Consider the following 19,694-nt stretch of genomic DNA (forward strand, 5'->3'; position numbering starts at 1 on the left):
CTCCAAAGATGTTGGTTAGTTGGGTGGATGAGTGGGATGTGGTAGAGAGGAGACTTGCTCTGTCCAGGCAAGGGGAAGAGGTTGAAAAAAAAATAGGGTTTGTGGTAATAACATGTAGCTGATTTTGAGGCAATGAGTAGAACCATTTGATTGGAGTGTAATATTAAAAAGAGAGGCTGGAGTTTTGAATGTCAGGTTAAGTCCAAAGATCATTTAATAAAAAAGGGCTACTGAAGATTTTAGAGAAAGAATAATGATATATATTTCTTATATATAGAATATATATATTCTTTATATACTGCCCTGGCTGGTATGGCTCAGTTGGTTGGAGTGTCATCCCATACACCAAAAGATCACGGGTTAGATTCCTGGTCAGGGCAGGTATCCAGGTTGTGGGTTTGATCCCCTGTCGGGGCACGTACAAGAAAACAGCCGGTCTGTGTTTCTCTCCCACATTGATGTTTCTTTCTTTCTTTTCTCTTTCTCTCTCTCTCTCTGCAGTTAAAAAATGTCCTCGAATGTGGATCAAAAAAGAATAACTATATACATTCTCACAAATTTGATTAATATACTTGTGTGTGGGAAATATTTTTTGTAATCTTTGTGTTAAAATTTTTGTAATACTCTTCAATGAACTAAACATTGAACCACCTAATTTATAGACTCTTGTCTTTTAAGATTGTCCCAATGTAATTTCTAGGGAAACTTTTAGAAGAGTTGAATAAATGCTGTTGAGTGAATTGAACAGTTCATTAAACTGTGCAGTTTGTTTTTCTTATAAACTAAATACTTGTGAACTATGATAGTTTAAAAATATAATTCAAATGAGACAGTAATCTAACATTTCTCTGGGGGTTTCCTTCTTATTTGTAGCTTACAGAGGAATAAATGCTTACAGCTGTGACTTTTTTCTCTCTAGTATCTCCAGAGGCAGTTGGATTTTTGTCAGCTGTTGGGGTGTTTATTATCTTGATGCTGCTCCTTTTTCTCTATATTAATAAGAAGTTCTGTTTTGAAAATGTTGGCGGGTTTCCAGATCTTGGTTCAGGATACAGTACAAGGAAGAACTCACAAGATAAAATTTGTAAGTACCATCACTGCTTCTCTTGTTTGTTCTTTATGTCCGTACTATCCTATTATTTTATTAATATATAATAAATAGTTTGGTTTTAACATGCACTGTAAACTAACATTTGAACTAGTCTGTCAGAGTGAAAGACTGTTATTAGGTTCAGTTGTCTTTCTGTTGCCCACAAATTGCTAATATATTGCATAAAGGTAGATTGATACTATTACAAAATAACTTTTATTTTTCATATATAAGATTTACTCTTTAGAATATAATACAAATAGATATGCTTTAAGAAGAAAGGAGTATCTTTTACTTTATATAGCGTAACTCTCTAGTTAGCTTTTCCCCCATGTGCCTTAGAAGGCTTTTGAAAGTATTCACCCTTTCCTTTACCTGCTGTTGAAATCTCAGCTAATAGATAACTTTATTGTTTGGAGAAGGTTATTTTTTTTTAAGTAACTTAGTGTACAGTTGAAGTCTAGGTATAAAAATTAGTGCTCTTTTCCCTTGCTTGCATCACAGGCATTATATAACTTACTGTTACTCGGTACCAGGAGAGATGAGGTTCTGTGTTCTCTCTAAACTCGTATGGAAAAGTTTTCCTTGGAGATTTTTTTTTAAAAATTACTGAGTTCTTTGCTATTTCCAATGAGTGGATTATGTAAATGATAACAGAAGAAACATGACCATTTTAAAGACATTGGTTTAGAAGAATTTTGAGGAGCTATAACAGAGAAACTTTGCTTGTCTTGTCTGTGTACATATGGTTTTTCCTTATAATTTAGAAAGTGATAGCCTCATTGTTTATAAAAATCTGTTATTGAATTACATCTGTAACTTGCATTAGTGAACGATAGAACTTTATGTGGTTTAATTTATTTCTCATAATTCAGTTCTGTTTTTTGATCATTTGTTTAGAGTTAACTGGCTAAAGATAGCTCTTTGGGCAGCCTCCAGTGATTCTCTGGCTCAGCATCTCTGATGTTTCTGTGGTCTGATGGCCCGTTTACACTGTTAAACATTATGGGGGAGCCCAGAGGGCTTCTGTCTGCGAGTTGCGTCTGTTGATACGTAGCATATTAGAAGTTAAAGCTGTGAAGATGTAAAAAGATTTTTAATAATTTATTTATTAAAAAATAAGCCTGTTACATGCTAATATAAATAATATTTTTAATTAAAAAGTGTATTTGTTAAAAAAATTGGTGAGAAGAGTGACATTGTTTAAATTTTTGGAAAATCTCTAACAACTGGCGTAGAAGAAAGAAACAGCTGGGTTCTCATATCTCCTTCATTTTGTCTCTCACGAAGTCTCCGGAAGACTCCTGTGTTCATTTGTGAGCAAATGAAAGTGGGAAAGCTAAATACTGTATCTTCTTATTTGTGTTATGAAAACAGTTTTGACCTTGAGGATCCATTGGAAAGGTCTCAGGGACCTTTTTAATTTTTCTGAGCCTTGTTTTTCTTTCACTTACTAAATAGAATAATAAATGTTTACCTCCTAGAATTATTGTAAGATTAGATAAGGTAAAGAGATATGTATATTTCTCCATAATATTTTTATTTGAAATGATACTGGTAGTTTGTTAATAAGATAGGGTAATTCCCTTATTAATAAATGAACTAAAAGTATATAATAAAAATCCTTTTTATACTTCTTCTTGCAGGTATAGAATTAAAAACCAATAGTATTTGAGGGGAAAATATTGTCTTGCTGCTATTATGATAGCTATGGAGTGGGAAAAAATGTCATTACATTTAAAGCAAGTGGTTTGATTTTTTTTTTCGGAAGAGTGTTTGCTTCGACATGTTTCTTCCAATGCATAATGCATTTACAAAAAGATTTAAAAAGCCACAATATGAAATACTAATATCAAGCTCATGAGTAACAACATTTAAGTAAATGTTAAATTGAGATTCCAAAGTGGTTGATATTTTGAGAAGAGAGAATTTCATTATTGCACCTTGTAGGAACAAAGAAATAGAAAATGGCATTTTTCAGAAGTTTTCAGCGGAATCTGCCTTCGGTGTCCTCTCTGGTGGACACAATCAGTAATGCTGTAGAAGATCTGACCGCTGCTGTTGGGGAGGTCGGCTGTACTTTATCTGATGTGGTTACTGAACAGGTAACAAGCATGATGAATGGCTTTCGCCCGGAAGAGGAAAGCTCTTCAGCAGCAGAAGTTGTAGATAGTTTCAAACAAGGAAATACCACATTACCGGAGGTCTCCAAAGATACGAATTGTCAGAAAACACCATCCAATTCAGAGCACAGAGCAAATCAAAGAGATTATTATAGTACTTCAGTTTCACAGAGGCAAGGTCAAGGAGTGAGTGAAGAAAGAGTACTTAAACATATTGATGACAGGCAACGGACAGTGTCAGAGTATCAAGAGACCAGTAGTGCTGGTAATTCTTTGGAAGGCCATGTGAGTGATGCTGGGATATCACTTACGAAGCAGAATGCAAAGGCAGGGTCTACTGGTCAAGAACTTGGACGTACTGACAGATACAGAAATGTTGGATTAGGAATTTCTAGTAATGGTGAGAATGATTTAAAGGAAGTAAGGTATCAGGAAATGAAAGAAAATCATTTAAAGAAAGCTGAAAAACATATTAATAAAAGTAAAGGGCCCAAAGGGAATGAGTGTTCAGGAAATGAATGCTTTCCAAAAGTCAAAGAACGAGTAAATCCAACAAAATGCTACAAAGTGAAAGGAGACATAAAAACAAAGAAAAATGAAGCCATTTCTGCCAAAAAAGGAACAGCAAAGAATAAAGATGAAAAATATTCTAAGATAAAACCAGAAAAAGGTGAGGTCTCCTAATGTGGGTTTGAGTGATAAAATTTCTCTTGATTTTTGAAATTAGGAAAATACAATCCAAATTTCTGAACTTTCCTATGCATGCCTGTATATCTGTTTTGAACTTTCTTGAATCTTCTTACTGGGAGACATTTTTAAAGTCATTCATTTTTTCCCTTACATCCTTTTAAGAGTATTGATGCTATTTGTATACCTCGAAGTTAAGCATTGCCCCAGGTCCTTCCATTATTTGGCATATTTTTCAGCAGCCTTAATTTTTCTTAATGTCTATTTTAAACCAAAAATTCCATGGTTTTCTTAAGTACTGTGCATCCTTTACTTGGAGTTTATTTGGTGTGCTATAGTTGCATTTTAAAATTTTATATTTTTGCAACTAACCCCTAAGTCCTTTGTACACTGTTGCTCTTCAGATCTATCCCAGTAAGGACATAAATCAAGTGTTTTATATTTTTCCTTGAGAGCAGTAGATTTTATTTTATTAAGTAACATGCTTCAGGCTGTCTGTCTGTTCATTTAGCCATTCATCAAGAATTACATGACAGTTCTGTGTCTGAAGTGAGTACACATGAACAATGTAGTACTATTCCTGAGCTCTGTGTATAGCATTAAGATCCAGCTAAGGATTTACAATTTTCAACTACAACATTTGTAACAATTTTCAGAACAATTAGTTACCAATTACTTGGTTTGGGTTGCAGAATTGCTTCATACTATTAGTAATTATTTCTGGTAATACCTTAATCATTTCTGTTTACTGCTGATCTGATCATAAGGCCAAAATACACTGGCTTTATACATAATATGCACAAAAATACATAAAATATGTATCTGGAACTTTTCTATAAATTGAGATTCTTATAAAAAAAAGAAAATAGTAATATTAGGAATGAGGAAAACTTTTCAGTTCTGTTACATGACTTTATACTGAATAGGGATCTGGTATTTATCAATTATATGAATGTTATTTAAGTGATATAATAGAGGCTGATCCAGGATGAATGAGCTAACTCAAAAGGAACACCAGTTTTTGGAAATATTGTCAGCTCTCCATATCTATGAATTCTGTAACCACAGATTCAGCCAACCACAAATCAGAAAATAGCATTATTCCAGAATTTATAATTTAGATGAAGTAAAAAATAATTTCTTGAAAGATACAAACTTGCAATACTTAGTCCAGATAATAAAAAACTTGAATAACAAAAAATACATATATATATATTTGTAAAGTGTTATGTTGTCACTGACATGTACCATACAGCTAGGCTTATGATGGTTGCATCTGTGCTGAACATGTACAAAGCTTTTTTTCTTCTCATTGTTCTCTACCAGGGGTGTCCAATCTGTGACCCGTGGGCCACATAAGATCCAGGATAGCTATGAATGTGGCCCAACATAAAATCATAAATTTACTTAAAATCTTATTTTGCTCATCAGTTTTCATTAGTGTTTGTGTATTTAATGTGTGGCCAAAGACAACTCTTCTTCTTCCACTGTGACCAGAGATGCCAAAAGGTTGGACACCCACCCCTCTTACATAGCATTTACATTGCATTAGGTATTAGAAGTAATCTAGAGATGATTTAAAAAACACAGGAGGGTGTACATAAAGGACTTGAGCATCCTTTGAGTTTTGTATCTGCAGAAGGTTCTAGAATCAATCCCCTGTGGATACCAAATATCGATTCTTTGTCCCTTTTGGAATCTACTCTGCTAGCAGCCTAAATGTCAGATTCATATGTTTTTTGGTAGCCTTGTTATTACTTGAAGTAGCAGAAATAAAGAAATAAAAATTAAGTACAGTAGTTTACAAATTAGTTTATTCAGAAAATAACAGTAGAGTTCATACTAGTAATAAATACTTCAGAAGTAGCAGGACAGAATTTTTAATTTTGTTTTGATTTGTTTTCATTAAGAAGCATGCTGGTACCTAAAGAAACCAAGTACCCCTCAAGTATTCAAGATTATAGACAATACTAAATGTAAACATGTTCTAAAAATCATTTAAAAAATTATTGACCCGTGCATTATCCTTTCACATACTCAACTGTGGTATTACTAGTTCTTGTGTTCCTGGTTCTGACATAGAGCTTACCAGATGCAGAAAGAGGAGGAAGAGTTTCCTTTTCTATCTCTGAGTGCAGGGCTACGTCAGGCAGTGTTTTGTAACAGGTGAAGTGTGACTGTGGAATTTCTAGTTACTGTCCACAGCGCTCTCCTGCTGCCTGAAGACCACTGCCATGGTATCCCCCGAAGTGCTGAAACTCCTGAACCCAGAGTCAAATGCCTGGGTTCTAGACCAGATCTGATGTCATCTCATTGCCATCCAATAGAACTTCCTGCAGTGGTGGGAAAGTCTGGCATATCAATATTACTTGGTATAAGAACCACTAACCACACATGGTGATTGAGCACTTGAAATGTGGCTAGTAGCACTGGGGAACTACACTTTAAATTTTATTATTTTTTATTGTTTAAGTAGCTGCATGTTACTAGTAATTATAAGTTAGGCAATGTAAAATATGACATTGGTGATAGTTTTTACCATTTTATGACTTTATTTTACTGAATTGAAATGTGGGACTTAGAGTACTGGCACCCAAGTACCCTTACCTCTAACTCTAAAGATTGAATTTTTATCCCTTATTGTATAATTACTCATTCTGCATCTCCCCACTTGAATTTCAAACCTTGATTTCTTTAGTACAGATGATCTCAACTGAGTGTAAAGAGAAAAGTATCTAGACTGAAGTCATAAATCCTACCTGCTGTGTCTCTTCATCCTTCTGGAGTTTATTTCTATTCTAAGAGGTTGCATCTTGGTTTAAATATATCTCAGTATGTTGAAGTTTCAAAAACTTTACCTTTTTAAAAGTTAATAACTTGTATTTTTTTAAATAATAAATTTATACCACCTAAAAATTTTATGTGAAATACAGGTATATGTAAGGAAAATTTTCCTAGTAATTTTGCCACTTGCAGATCTGCTAAGTTTGTCGTGTATCTTTCCATACATTTTTATGTGTGTATATAAGTATATACTGCATGTAGTGTGTATATATTGCATGTAGAGGTGTGTGTGTGTGTGTATTTTTAAAATGAGACTATAAATATGCCTTTTATTTTATAACTTTCTCTTTTCTCTCAACATAATGTTACAGTTACCCTTTCCCTGTAAGTACTAGTGAGTTCACCTCACTTTTAAAGATGGCATAGTATATTGTTGCATCGATACATCATAATTTACTTAACCAGGGCCCAGTGGTGTATGTTTAGGTTTTATTTTATTTTTGTTTTCTTTTGCTGTTAAACACAGTACAGTGAATTGTCTCAAATATATATCTTTGCTCACCTGTTAATTAATTTCTTAGACTGAATTCTTAGAAATGGAATTGGTAACTTCTTAGAATTGGATCAAACACTATGCAGATTTAAAAGCTTAATATATATATATACACACCAAACTGCTCTCTAGAAAAGTTTTACCACTTACTATTTTACCACTAATAGAGAGGTAGGCAAAAGTCAGTTTATAGTTGCAGTACAAGTAAATACTATGATGATTAATAAGTAATAGTTATGAATAAACTCTGTTTTGTGCTTTCACAACTGTAAACCTAGTTTTGCCCACCCCTGTATATGTCTGCCCATTTCTCTTTCATTGCTAGCACTGGGAATTGTCACTTCTAAAAATTTTGGCTAAGGTGATAATGAATGTCTTTTATAACATGAATTATTTGAGTCAGGTCCATATGTTTTAGCAATACTTATAACATCTTTTGTGTACTACTGACACTGTAAAAAATTATGTAAGATGGCAAGCCCTGTTATCTTCTTTATGTGTAACATTGTAGGAAGGTCCCTATGACTAACATTATTTATGTAATTAGAGTATATACATCAGTCTTTTTCTGTTAATACATAAAATATAAATCTTGGGTTTTAAAAAAAATCTTGGGCCTTTTAAGTGGAAAAATTATACTTTTGTGAAACTGAAAATTCAGATCGTGTATTTGTATATGTGTGTTTATATATATTTGTATATGTATATATGAATATATATGACGTGTGTATGTTACACATATATATAAAACTGTAACAAATTCATCATCCTTCATTGTATTAAAATTTTGATTTGTTCTCCTTCTCATTGCAAATAGATAATTCCTACATGGACAAAGATGAGCATGGTTCATCCTCTGAAAGTGAAGATGAAGCATTGGGTAAATACCATGAGGCCTTATCCCGAACACACAATTCCAGATTCCCACTGGCCGATTCTAGACAACAGAATTATACTTGGGAAACAAGACAAAAATATAGCCCTCTATCTGCAGAGTATGATGGATACAGTAGTGAAGCATCCCTAGATGAAGGTAAGATAGGTTGTTTGTATTTTTAGACAACACCGTAGTATTAGATTATTTGTGCATCAGTGTAGGCATCTGTGGTTGCACAATAAATAGCACATACAGCAGAGTCATATTTCTGGGAATATAATTTATTCACATTTATATATCTGGGCTGAAGACAAAAACCAAAACTAAAACCACAATACCCAAAAGCAAAACACTACATAATTTTAAAGTCACTAGTAATTCTTGCTCCTTTTTCACAATGAACATATGCTAGCAAGCATGCTATGAAAGATGGGACCGTGCTGTTCTCTCAGATGAAATCAGTTCCTAATACCTGCTACAGGAACTGATACAGTGTAAGTATCTCCCAGTGCCAGATATGGTTCCAGTGTGTGAATGTATGCTCTCTCATTCCGTATGGCCTCTAGACACGGGCCAGATACTTCAGGTGGCACACGGCAGCAGAAATGGCGATCTGTGTGTTCCGCGTAGGAGGAAAAGCTGTCGAGATGGCGTTACTGAGAGCTAATGCTGTATTATGCTGTGCTTCAAGGATGATTCAAGGAATTTTCAAGGATTATCTTGTTTCTGATTGACTTTTGCCTTGTGTACTGACATTGACTTTAGACCTCAACCCGTGTGGAAGACATAAATAAGTCTATTCTCACATGTTTTTATACCTTTCTATAAGAGAAATAAAAGCGGCTTTACTATTACAGCATATTTATTTCCACATTTAAATAAGTTATTCATGTGCTTAATCTATGCCAACTCATGTAGTAATTATTATCTTTATACTCTCATCTAAACAAAAGAGCCATATATCTTAGCGTTTTTATTTTTATACCAGATCATCCTTAATTTTGTAGCTGCGGTTTGTGTTTTAGGGCTTACCACAGTTAATGCCGTAAAGGCTTTACCCCAGCACATGTTGTAGTCCAAGGAGCTATGTCATCTTTTTTTGTATTTGGCTTTAGTGCCAACTAAATACTGATAAACCTTATTTTATTTCTACCAGTAATCAGATACAATAAGAAATTAATGAAAAACTGAGTGATTTCTATACAGAAAAATCATTATGAGATGCTAGGGAAGAAATAAAACATATTAGACATGGACCGTACTCTTAGAAATACCTTTCTAGTGCTGAAGAACGTGAGACAAGTGCTCACGAAGATAACGAAGTACTGCAGAGCAGTAAAGCCAGTCCCCACCTTCTTTACGCCTCTGGTGCATGGAGAGTAGAGCAGACAGAGAATGAGCTTTGAAGCCTGGCCGTTTTTTTCACATTCTGGCTCTGTGACTTAACATATTAGCTATGAAACCATGGACAATATAGTTAATTGTTTATAGGTTTGTTTTACTGTCTCTAAAGTGTAGATAATATCTTCATGATAGGGTTGTCATGAACGTTGAGTGATCTGTGTGGTAGTTTTCAGCATGGTGTCCAGCAGCTGATAGGTAAGTGATCAGCAGATGGTTGCTGTAGGTGAGGGCAGTGAAAACAGGGATGGTGATGAGCAAGGCCTGAGCTTGTAATTTGTGACCCTAGGCACCTCCTTTTTGTAGCGTGTTTAGGAGTGTTATTTTTCCCCTATTGATTTCTTCTTCCCCCTCACTCCCTGTACTTCTCTGCTGTCTTGGTTGCCTCTTCCCTGCAGTCCTGTTGTTCCGGTGTGGCTCCCTGTCTGTGGCCGAAGCAGGGAAGCATACCCGCTGGCCCTTCTGATCCTGCCCTGACCTTTGAAAGTGTCCTGGAGTCACCTGTTCATTTCACTTTACCTGTATAGGACCCATCTGCACTCTTCTACATTTCTACCCTAGATTATTTGATAAATCACCCAGGGTAGACTGATTTTGGGCATTCTGAAATTAGATTTATTTATTTCAAAGACATTTATTGAACTCTCTTTGTACGCCATACTAGGTACTGCAGATAAAATATGAATAAAACGGGCTTATTTCAAAGAGCCCACAAACTGGAAGAAGACCATGAGTATATGTGTAACTTAATGTGATAAATGGTCTATTAGTTTCATGAACAAGGTACTGTGGAAATACAGATGAGGAGGTGACTCGGACTTCGGGAGGGAGGGGTGTGAGGCGTGTAATGAAGTCTTCACAGAATAGGTGAGCTGGACTTGAGCGGAAACTGTTTCGACAGCCATGGGATAGTGATTGCACGAAAGCAGAGAGTGTATTTCATTGTCTAATTAGGACCTGTTTTTGGAGGATGGGCAGATAATAGGATTGAATGCCATGCTCAGGATATTAGACATTGTCTTACAGGAAATAAAGAGTCCTGGAAGGTTTTTAAGCTGGACATTGTGGCACTTTTAGATCAGTGTATCTAAAAAACATTATTTAGCTATTGCATTAGAAAATGAATTGGAAGTAGTAGCACCTGGAAGCACGAAAGACCAGCTATGTAAACAGTGATGAGGGCTTCATTGGCAATGATTTAGGGATACAGAGTTCGTAGATTTAGGAATGGTCTCAGTATATCTTTGTGAATGACGGTGTGTGTAATGAGTGAGGAATCAAGATTTTTAGTTAGTTTAGAGAGCATCAGAGATGTGAGTTTGGGGGAGGAGATCATTTAGTTTGGGTCATTCTAAATTTAAAGTGTCTGTGGAATATCCTGGTGGAGGTGGGTATCCTTAAAGTTAAAATTTCTTCGTTGGGATTTGGGACGGGGAGTGGATCAGGTCATAATGTAAGATACAGTAAATGAGAAGATTTTCTTAAATCAAAGATTACTGCTAGTGAAAAATCAAAGATCATTATGAGCCCAGAGTAGATTTAATGAGGGGAGGAAGAATAGGAAAATTTGATTGGAGAGGGAGATTTCAGAGCTCAGGATCTTAGGGAAAAGCAATTTCACGTGATTCTGAACATTCCCAAAGACGCAGAAGTACTTACTAAATGCTAAAAGGTTTTAAGGAAGGGAGTGAGATAGCATCCATCAGGGAAGGTATGAGAGAGCTTCAGAGAAGATGGCATTTGTGTTCAGCTTTGAAGAATGGGTGCAAACTTGCTGAATAGATTATGTAGAGGCATGTTAGAGGGAACCTCATAAATCCCAAAGTGAAAAGTGGTAAAGTGGTAAAATGAAGGGATTATTGCAGGAACAGAGAGAAGACTACTTGATATATTTATATATCTAGATCTGTATCTATCTATATCTATATTGCGTTCAGAATGTATCCCACCATGTAATATGAAAAATAGAGACATTTATTGAAGAAGATACCAGAAACATTATACATAGGACAATGTTTCAGTCCCCTTGGAAGTAGGCACCTCACACAGTTCGAGTCACCACCAGCTGCCCTGTCATATTTCCCTGAATCGCATTGACAGTCTGAAATCTCTTCCCTTTCAAAGCTGATTTTAGTTTTGGGAAAAGTTAGAAGTCACAGGGTGCCAAATCTGGGCTGTAGGGGGCTGAGTCACCTGGATGATAGAAAGTTTTGTGGAAAAACTGCACGAAATGTGTGATGCAAAAGCAGGCACGTTGTCATGATGAAGCTGCCGGTTGTCCATACCTGTGGCCTTCAGAATCATCCAAATAGTTTTTGTGGAGGAACATTCAAACTTAACACAAAAATTTGAAGCAGGTTTGTTGCTCTACTCGCTGAGTCTTTTTGAATGGCAGACACCACACACTACACGTGCTCAATGAACAGAGTCTACTGCCCCCCAACGGCTAGTGCAGTGAAGTCATCATTGTTCACTCATGTGCATTCCCGTCCACTTTCTTGGCTGCCAGGTTACATGGATGTCAGGCAAACCGTTCTCATTATATTAACAATGGCTGGACTTTTTTCAGGCAGCCATATATGTATGTTGGAGGTGAAATGGGAAGAGAGGTGAGGTCTAAAACCTGGAGTGCCTCTCTGACTAAAGCTTGTATTTACTTTGTGAGCCAGTGGGAACTCACTGACAGTTTTTCACCAAGGGACCATGATGAGGGATGTGCTTCTGAAAGATCAGCTTAGCAACAGGGGGACTATAAGACGACACAGTTAAGGAGGTCTTTGGAGTAGTCTGCAAAAAATGGTAGAGATCTGAATTACAATAATGGCAGTAGGAATATAGGAGGTAGAATTTGCTGGATTTGGGAACTGAATGTATTTGGACCATTAGAAGGAAGGAATTTGTCATGTATGATACTGGTTTCCAGCGTGTATAGCTGGGACAGCAATTTTCAGCCTTTTTTGTCTCATGGCATACAAAGATTACTAAAATTCTGTGGCACACCAAAATATATGGATTTTGTTGATCTGACAAAAATAGGTATAATTTTGATTTATTCATACCAGACAGTTATTGTTGTGCTGGCTGTTGTCATTTTTTTAATTTGACATTCCAAAGGAAAAGAGGTCAGTGCCCTTGACTAAATAGTCAGGTATTGAATGTTTTAAAAATTCTTGAGGTGCACCAGCATGCCTCTTGTAGCACAGTGGTTCAAAATTGCTGAAGTGGGGAAATGGTGAAGTTATTCACATACATAGGAAATCCAGGGATCTGTTTTCTGTTGAAAGTGGAAGGACGTGGGGGGACATAAAAGTGGTTTTATACAAATATACACGTATGAATGGGGTTAGGGAGAGAGGTTTTTGGATTATATACGCCTAGAGAATAAAAACCATGCGAATAGGTTAAATTGATGTGGGGGAATATGGAGAGAAAAGATCAGAGAATGACTTCCTTTTAGTAACAGTAGAATGCAGGATGTCACTTAAACAGTGAAGAGAAAGTAAAAGCGATAAAGTAGAAAGTCGGGAGAGGGTTGTATTTTACCATGGAAGGAGACTGGACTGCTTCAGAGATAGGGGAGGGTGAGAATTCGTATAAGCCCCTGTCCACTCAAAATTGATGAGTAACTTTCAATTTAAGTTTAAATTGGGTAGATTAATAAGTTAGATTGAATGTTATTAAGGAGAGAAGAAGTGGTAAGAAAGTACATTTGCTGCCTATATTTTTCTTACCACCTACTCTCTCCTTACTTACTTCCAGAGTCAAAAAAGAAAGGTAGTTGTAATCCAGGTGTTCATCATCTCACTACAACCAAGCATAGTAAGTACCCTGGCGTGACATACTCTTACCTCACTAGGGCTGGTAAGGAGCCATTAGTCCATTTCTCAACACTCGGAGTAATTCCAGGAGAGAAGCTTTGGAAAGCCAATGTTGGAAACATCTGCAGGAGCGGAGAGGGATGAGGGAGGGCCTGGATAGAGATTAGGAGAGGCCAGTACAGTGGAACTTTCTGACCAGGTAGGAAGAACTACTGTTTATCAAGTTCCTGTCTGCCTGAGTCTGCTAGTTTCTGTACACATCACCATGTACAATCTTCACTGAAACTCATTGTGGCAGATAAGATTATCCCTATTTTACACTAGCGAGAAGAAATTTTTTAACTTAAGGTCACATAGTTAGTTATGAAAACCGTGCTTGTCAAGTCCACTGCAAAACGAATGTTGTTTTAGCTTCTGTTAGGTCACCACTGCTCCTTTATATCCTCCCTAAGTCTCTCTCACACGTGATTAACCCCTTTAGTTGAGTCCTTTAGAACAGTATATTTATTATAAGTCTGAAATACAGGTATTCTAGAAAAAGTAAGAAAATGCGATGGCTTATTTGTTGATCAACTTTTCTCCTCTAGGTGGCCATGTTAATCTTCCATTTGTTTGGAACTACAAAAGGGAATATCTACAAGAAAATTTTCTAGGAAAAATAAAATAATTTATCAGGTTTCCTTTGTTAATAATTTAAAATCATTTTTACTATGTTTTTGAAATTAAGGATATTTTCTGATAATCTCTTTGGGAAGGGTTAAATAGTAGGTTGTGAATATCTTATTTTAGTTGGTAAGGTAGATTAACCTCTGAAATTCTATTCATGCAAATGAATACTTTCCATTTTTATATTGGACATTTTATATAAAGAGCAAGTTTAATATAAAATTATTAGAATGTCTTTCTATTATCTTATAGCTTTTCTTACTTCGCTATAGAGATTACCAAGTTGTATTTACATATTGTGGCATAGCTATATTATTAAAATAACATGATATTATTTTTTGAGTGAGTTAACTTAAAATTCTATTAAAAATAATTTTCAGCATTACTTATGTCTGAGGATACGTATGTACCTCATGTATATACACACACCTGCCATTTTCTTTCTTATGTCTACTTCACAAGCTCGATAATTTGATGTTACCTTAAAATTAGAAGCATGAAAGCATATTTTAAATTTCTTTTATTTACATGTTACTTTTAAAATAATTTAATACTTGAATAATAAGTTATTTATGTTATTTAAGTTATTTTCATTAAGTGCATTTTAACTGCTTTACACAGATTGTTCTATTAATTTCCACAATTTCTTTGTGAAGAAGGTAAATACAAAAAAACTTCTGTATTATTTAAAAATCCCTTTGATACAAAAATGTTTACTACCTTAAAATAGTGAAAGTTATATTACACATATATATTACATGGTTTCTTTATATTTTATTAAACTTTTTCTTTGATTTTAGTTTTTGTCCATGAACATTTCTCCTCTGAAGAATTCTTTAATGTGTATGTGTATGTGCTTTAAATGTGGTTAATTTGAAGGGAAGTAGATCCTGGAGACTTTTCCTGCATCTTTGTGTTTTGGAGATCTTTTTATGTGGTAAGATCAATTGCTCCCAGTAGCGCAGAAGTCTTTTAGTGCTACTTCTGCAAGCCACCTCTGTCCTATAAGATGAGATGTGTTTGCGCAGTTTAGGTTAAGGTACAGCTTGCTGGGCAAGTGAATTAGAAAAATGTACCACCTGTGAGCAGATACTATGCCACGAGAGTATAGTTCTGTGAGCACAAAGCACCTATCTGAGGCAAAAGGCATCCTCCTCCAGGTGTAAGGTTTGGCAGCCCCCCAACACAGCCTGTACTGCAGCACCTACCTCATCCAGGCAGCTTTTGCAGTGCATGAAGTACACAGCCATACACGGTGGCCCTGAACGTCTGTGTTTATACTCTTCCAGTCTCAAAATAAGTCAGTAAGATTATTGTGTTTTCCATGGTGAATCTACATGGATCCTTCACAGGGTTTGTTTGTTTGTTTGTTTGTTTTGTCTGAGGTACTTGTTTGGTAGTAGGTAGCTGGAGTGATGGGAATTAAATGGTAGACATTAAATATATCCTTACTTGATTGGTTATAAACCGATACCCAGAGATGTGATTTTACTAAAGATCATGTAGTTCATTAGCAGTAAAACTGAGGCTGTGTTTGTAACCAGAGAGCAGGTCCATGCTTTTAAAAAGAACTATTCAATAAGAAGTGATAAGTAAGAGATACACTATAAATTGAACATGGGCTGTACCCATTTCTAGGGTTTGAGGCATATCTAGTAAGTGGAGGAATAATGCTAACAGAATATGGCAGTTCCTGGGCCCGACACTTCGTCTCCAGGTTTCTGTTTTCAAAGCCTATGGGAGGTGAGTCTCAGAGACATTTAGGCAGCCTTGCAAAGAGTCACAAAGGGACTGACAGTAATCTTACTGCCTGAGGGCAGCAGCGGTGGTTTAAACTGATTTGTACATTTGTATTCACTGTAAATTCAAGCTTATCAACAAAGAAAATCTCATAGGCAACCATACCTAATGAGGGAGGCCAGTCTATTTGTGCTCCAGGGTGTGTGATAATCTCTGTAAGGAGATAAAGTGGAAAACTTGAAGCTATTTCTGAAGACTGTGCCTAGCCTGGCGGCCAACTCTGGAGTTCCAGAAAACCCCAAGATGAGGGAGCCCTGAAAGCTGAGGGGTGTTTATTAATGTGGCTAGAGTAACATTTATTTTTACTGTTTTTCAGGCACCACTGAAGTCTTTCTGTAGAATATTTAACTTCCTCTTTACAGAAATCTTGTGATTTTATTCCTTATTTATCTAATGAATGAATTATTTTCCCAATTTTGAAAACAGCCCAGCAGCTTAGGAGCATTAGCGTGCTCAAGTTCACACAGCTGTAAGAGCTGGGATGCAAATCCACGTTCAGTTGATTCCACAGCTTGGGCACCTCTATCAGATGCTCTCCTACCTAGTACAAGAATAAAGAAACTCTATTTTTTTTCTTTTAAGAATGCTGTCTCATTGTTCTAAGATAACCACATGAAGTCTTTGGCCATCTAGGAAAAGGAAGAACCATACAACTGGGAAATTCCTGGACTTTTGGTCTCAAACTCAGATGTGAAGCACTTACTATTTCTTCTGTATTCAACAAAAAATGTGGGCAGTGTTTCTGCAAGCTGTTCAGAACAATAAGACCATAGAGTTTATATTCAGACCTCTTATCCTTGGAACCCAATACAGAAAGTTTGGGGGAGTGCTAGTGATGTCTCACTTGACCTGCTAGGCATACTCCGAAAAAGCCATAAGGGGTTTATTGAGAAAGTACAAAATTCACCATGACAGACTCTTGTTATCGATGACATACATAAGGGGAGAGACTTTTAAGAGTGGGTTCCCAAGGGAAGTATTCTGGTTACGTAGGATCTAGAATGAGCCTCTTATCACCTCATGACCATAATAAGGATATGACAGCAGGAACAAAAGCGTCTCTACATGTGCCTGCAGTGTTACATAGTAGTTTCATTGGTATTTCTCAATATCTTGGCAGAAATCTTGACTGTAGACCTCTGCTTTAGATTATGTGATAGGATATTTAGGAAGCCCCGTCTGATATTTTGTCTTTGTAACAGTCTCAGTATAATTAGCAGTATCACTGTCAGTATGGTACTCAAGAGTAGTTTCAGGAACAGTAAGAAGGCAGCAATTGTGACTGTGGGCACCTCCGGTAAGCATAAACCAGTCAGCCGACAAAGAGCTATGTCTTAACTTTGCGATGGACTGGTAGGAATTTATACAGTGAATACAAAGAAGTTAATGGTTTTCACTCATGCTCATACCACCCAGAATCACCCATCATTGATATTTTAGCATAGTTTTCTTCCAGAAAATTTAATGGTTATAATTTAAAATAGTTTATGTAGTAACACATGAATACATTTTTCTTTAAAAATGTAACCTGCCCTGGCTGGTGTAGCTCATTGGATTGAGCACAGGCTGGGAACTCAGGTATCGCAGGTTTGATTCCCAGCCAGGGGACATGCGTGGGTTGCAGGCCACGGCCCCCAGCAACTGCACACTGATGTTTTTCTCTCTCTTTCTCCCTCCCTTCCCTCTCTAAAAATAAAATAAAGTAAATCTTAAAAAAATATGTAACCTGAGAGAAGGCTAAATGTTTCTTTATCTTGAGCCTTTCCCAACCACTTTTATATATTTGGATAAGCAAAATCGACAAGCCTTTAACTAGACTCATCAAGAAAAAAAGAGAGAGGACACAAATAAATAAAATCAGAAACAAAAGAGAAGTTACAACTGATACCACAGAAATACAAAGGATTGTAAAAAATTACTATGAACAACTATATGCCAAGAAATTGAACGACCGGGGCAAAATGGACAAATTTCTAGAAACATACAAGATTCCAAAACTGAATCAAGAAGAAGCAGAAAGCCTGACTAGGCCCGTAACAACCAGTGAAATTGAAGTAGTAATCAAAACACTTCCAGCACACAAAAGCCATGAACTGGATGGCTTCACAGGCACATTTTACCAGACATTTAAAGAACTAACTCCTATCCTTCTCAAATTATTTTTTTAAAAAAATCAAGAAGAGGGAAGGCTCCCAAACTCTTTACAAGGCCACTATTATCCTAATTGTAAAACCAGGTAAAGACACAACAAAGAAAGAAAATCACAGGCCAGTATCTCTGATGAACATAGATGCTAAAATCCTCAACAAAATATCGGGAATCCAGATCCAGCATCACATTAAAATGATTGTACACCATGATCAAGTGGGATTCTTCCCAGGGATGCATGAATGGTACAATACTTGTAAATCAATAAACATAATATACCACATAAACAAAGTGAAAAGACGAAAAATTACATGATCGTATCAGTAGATGCTGAAAAACCATTTGATAAGGTATAGCACCCATTTATGATAAAAACACTCAGCAAAGTGGGAATAGAGGGAGCATTCCTCAACATAATAAAGGCCACATGTGAGAGACCTACAGCCAACATGATACTCAATGGGCAAAAACTAAAAGCTTTCCCCTTAAGATCAGGAACAAGACAAGGGTGTCTGCTTTCTCCACTTCTATTCAACATAGTATTGGGAGTTATACACAGCAATAAAACCAGAAAAAGAAATAAAAGGCAAATTGGAAAGGAGGAAGTAAAACTCCCTATTTAAATGAATTTGACATGATAATGTACATAGAAAACCTTATAGTTGCCACTAAAAAACTGCTCGACCTAATAAGTAAATTTGGCAAAATGGAGGGATACAAAAGTCAGTATTCAGAAATTGAAGGTACTTTTATACACCGACAATGAAATATCAGAAACAGAAACTAGGGAAAAAATTCCATTTACTATTGCAGCAAGAAAAATAAAGTACTGAGGAATAAACTTAACCAAGGAGGTAAAAGGCCTATACTCGGAGAATTACAAAACACTGAAGAAAGAAATTAAGAAAGATACAAATAAATGGAAAGATATACCATACTGATGGACTGGAAGAATTAACATCATTAAAAAGTCCACACTAGCCAAAGCAATCCATAGATTCAATGCAATCCCTATTAAAATACCAAGGCATATTTCACAGATCTAGAACAAATATGTCCAGAATTTATATGGGGCCAAAAATGACCCCGGATAGCCTCAGCAATATTGAGAAAAAACAAAGTAGGAGGGATCACAATACCTGATATCCAACTATACTACAAGCCCACTGTACTCACAGCAGTCTGGTACGGGCACAAGAACAGACACATAGATCAGTGGAACACAATAGAACCCAGAAATAAACCCATGTCTTTATGGTCAATTAATGCATGATAAAAGAGGCAAGAGCATAAAATGGACTAAAAATAATCTCTTCAATAAATAATGTTGGAAGATCTGGACAGGCACATGCAAAAAAAAAAAAGAGAAAGAAACTAGACCCCCAACTTACACCATGCACCTGAATAAACTCAAGATGGATAAAAAACTTAAATATAAGCCATGACATAGACAGTAAAATTTCAGATATCCCATGCAGCAATATTTTGGCCGATGTATCTTCTAGGACAAAGGAAATAGAGGAAAGACTAAACAAATGGGACTACATCAAATTAAAAAGCTACTGCACAGCTAAAGAAAACATCATCAGAATGGAAAGGGATCCAACCATACTTTTTGCCAATGATACATTGGACAAGGGTTTGATCTCCACAATGTATAAAGAATTCATATGACTCCACACCAGGAAGACAAATAATCCAGTTAGAAAATGGGCAAAGGACCTGAATAGACACTTCTCCAAGGAGA

The 19,694-nt window shown here is 36.1% G+C and overlaps 1 protein-coding gene across 3 annotated transcripts in view; it reads left to right on the forward strand.

Annotated features, from left to right (window-relative positions):
* Window positions 1–19,694, forward strand: part of SYT14 (synaptotagmin 14) — a 228,330-nt gene that overhangs the window by 50,956 nt on the left and 157,680 nt on the right. For 2 of the 3 annotated variants that reach the window (XM_028530798.2, XM_028530797.2), the window contains exons 3-4: window positions 920–1,084; window positions 8,055–8,270. In XM_028530798.2, coding sequence (XP_028386599.2) covers window positions 920–1,084; window positions 8,055–8,270 — 381 coding nt within the window. Of the gene's footprint in view, window positions 1–919; window positions 1,085–3,746; window positions 3,884–5,982; window positions 6,298–8,054; window positions 8,271–19,694 lie in introns of those variants that run through there. The other variant, XM_036015611.1, reaches the window with a different exon arrangement.

The sequence above is a fragment of the Phyllostomus discolor genome, chromosome 14 (genome assembly GCF_004126475.2).
Source record: "Phyllostomus discolor isolate MPI-MPIP mPhyDis1 chromosome 14, mPhyDis1.pri.v3, whole genome shotgun sequence".
Taxonomy (NCBI): domain Eukaryota; kingdom Metazoa; phylum Chordata; class Mammalia; order Chiroptera; family Phyllostomidae; genus Phyllostomus; species Phyllostomus discolor.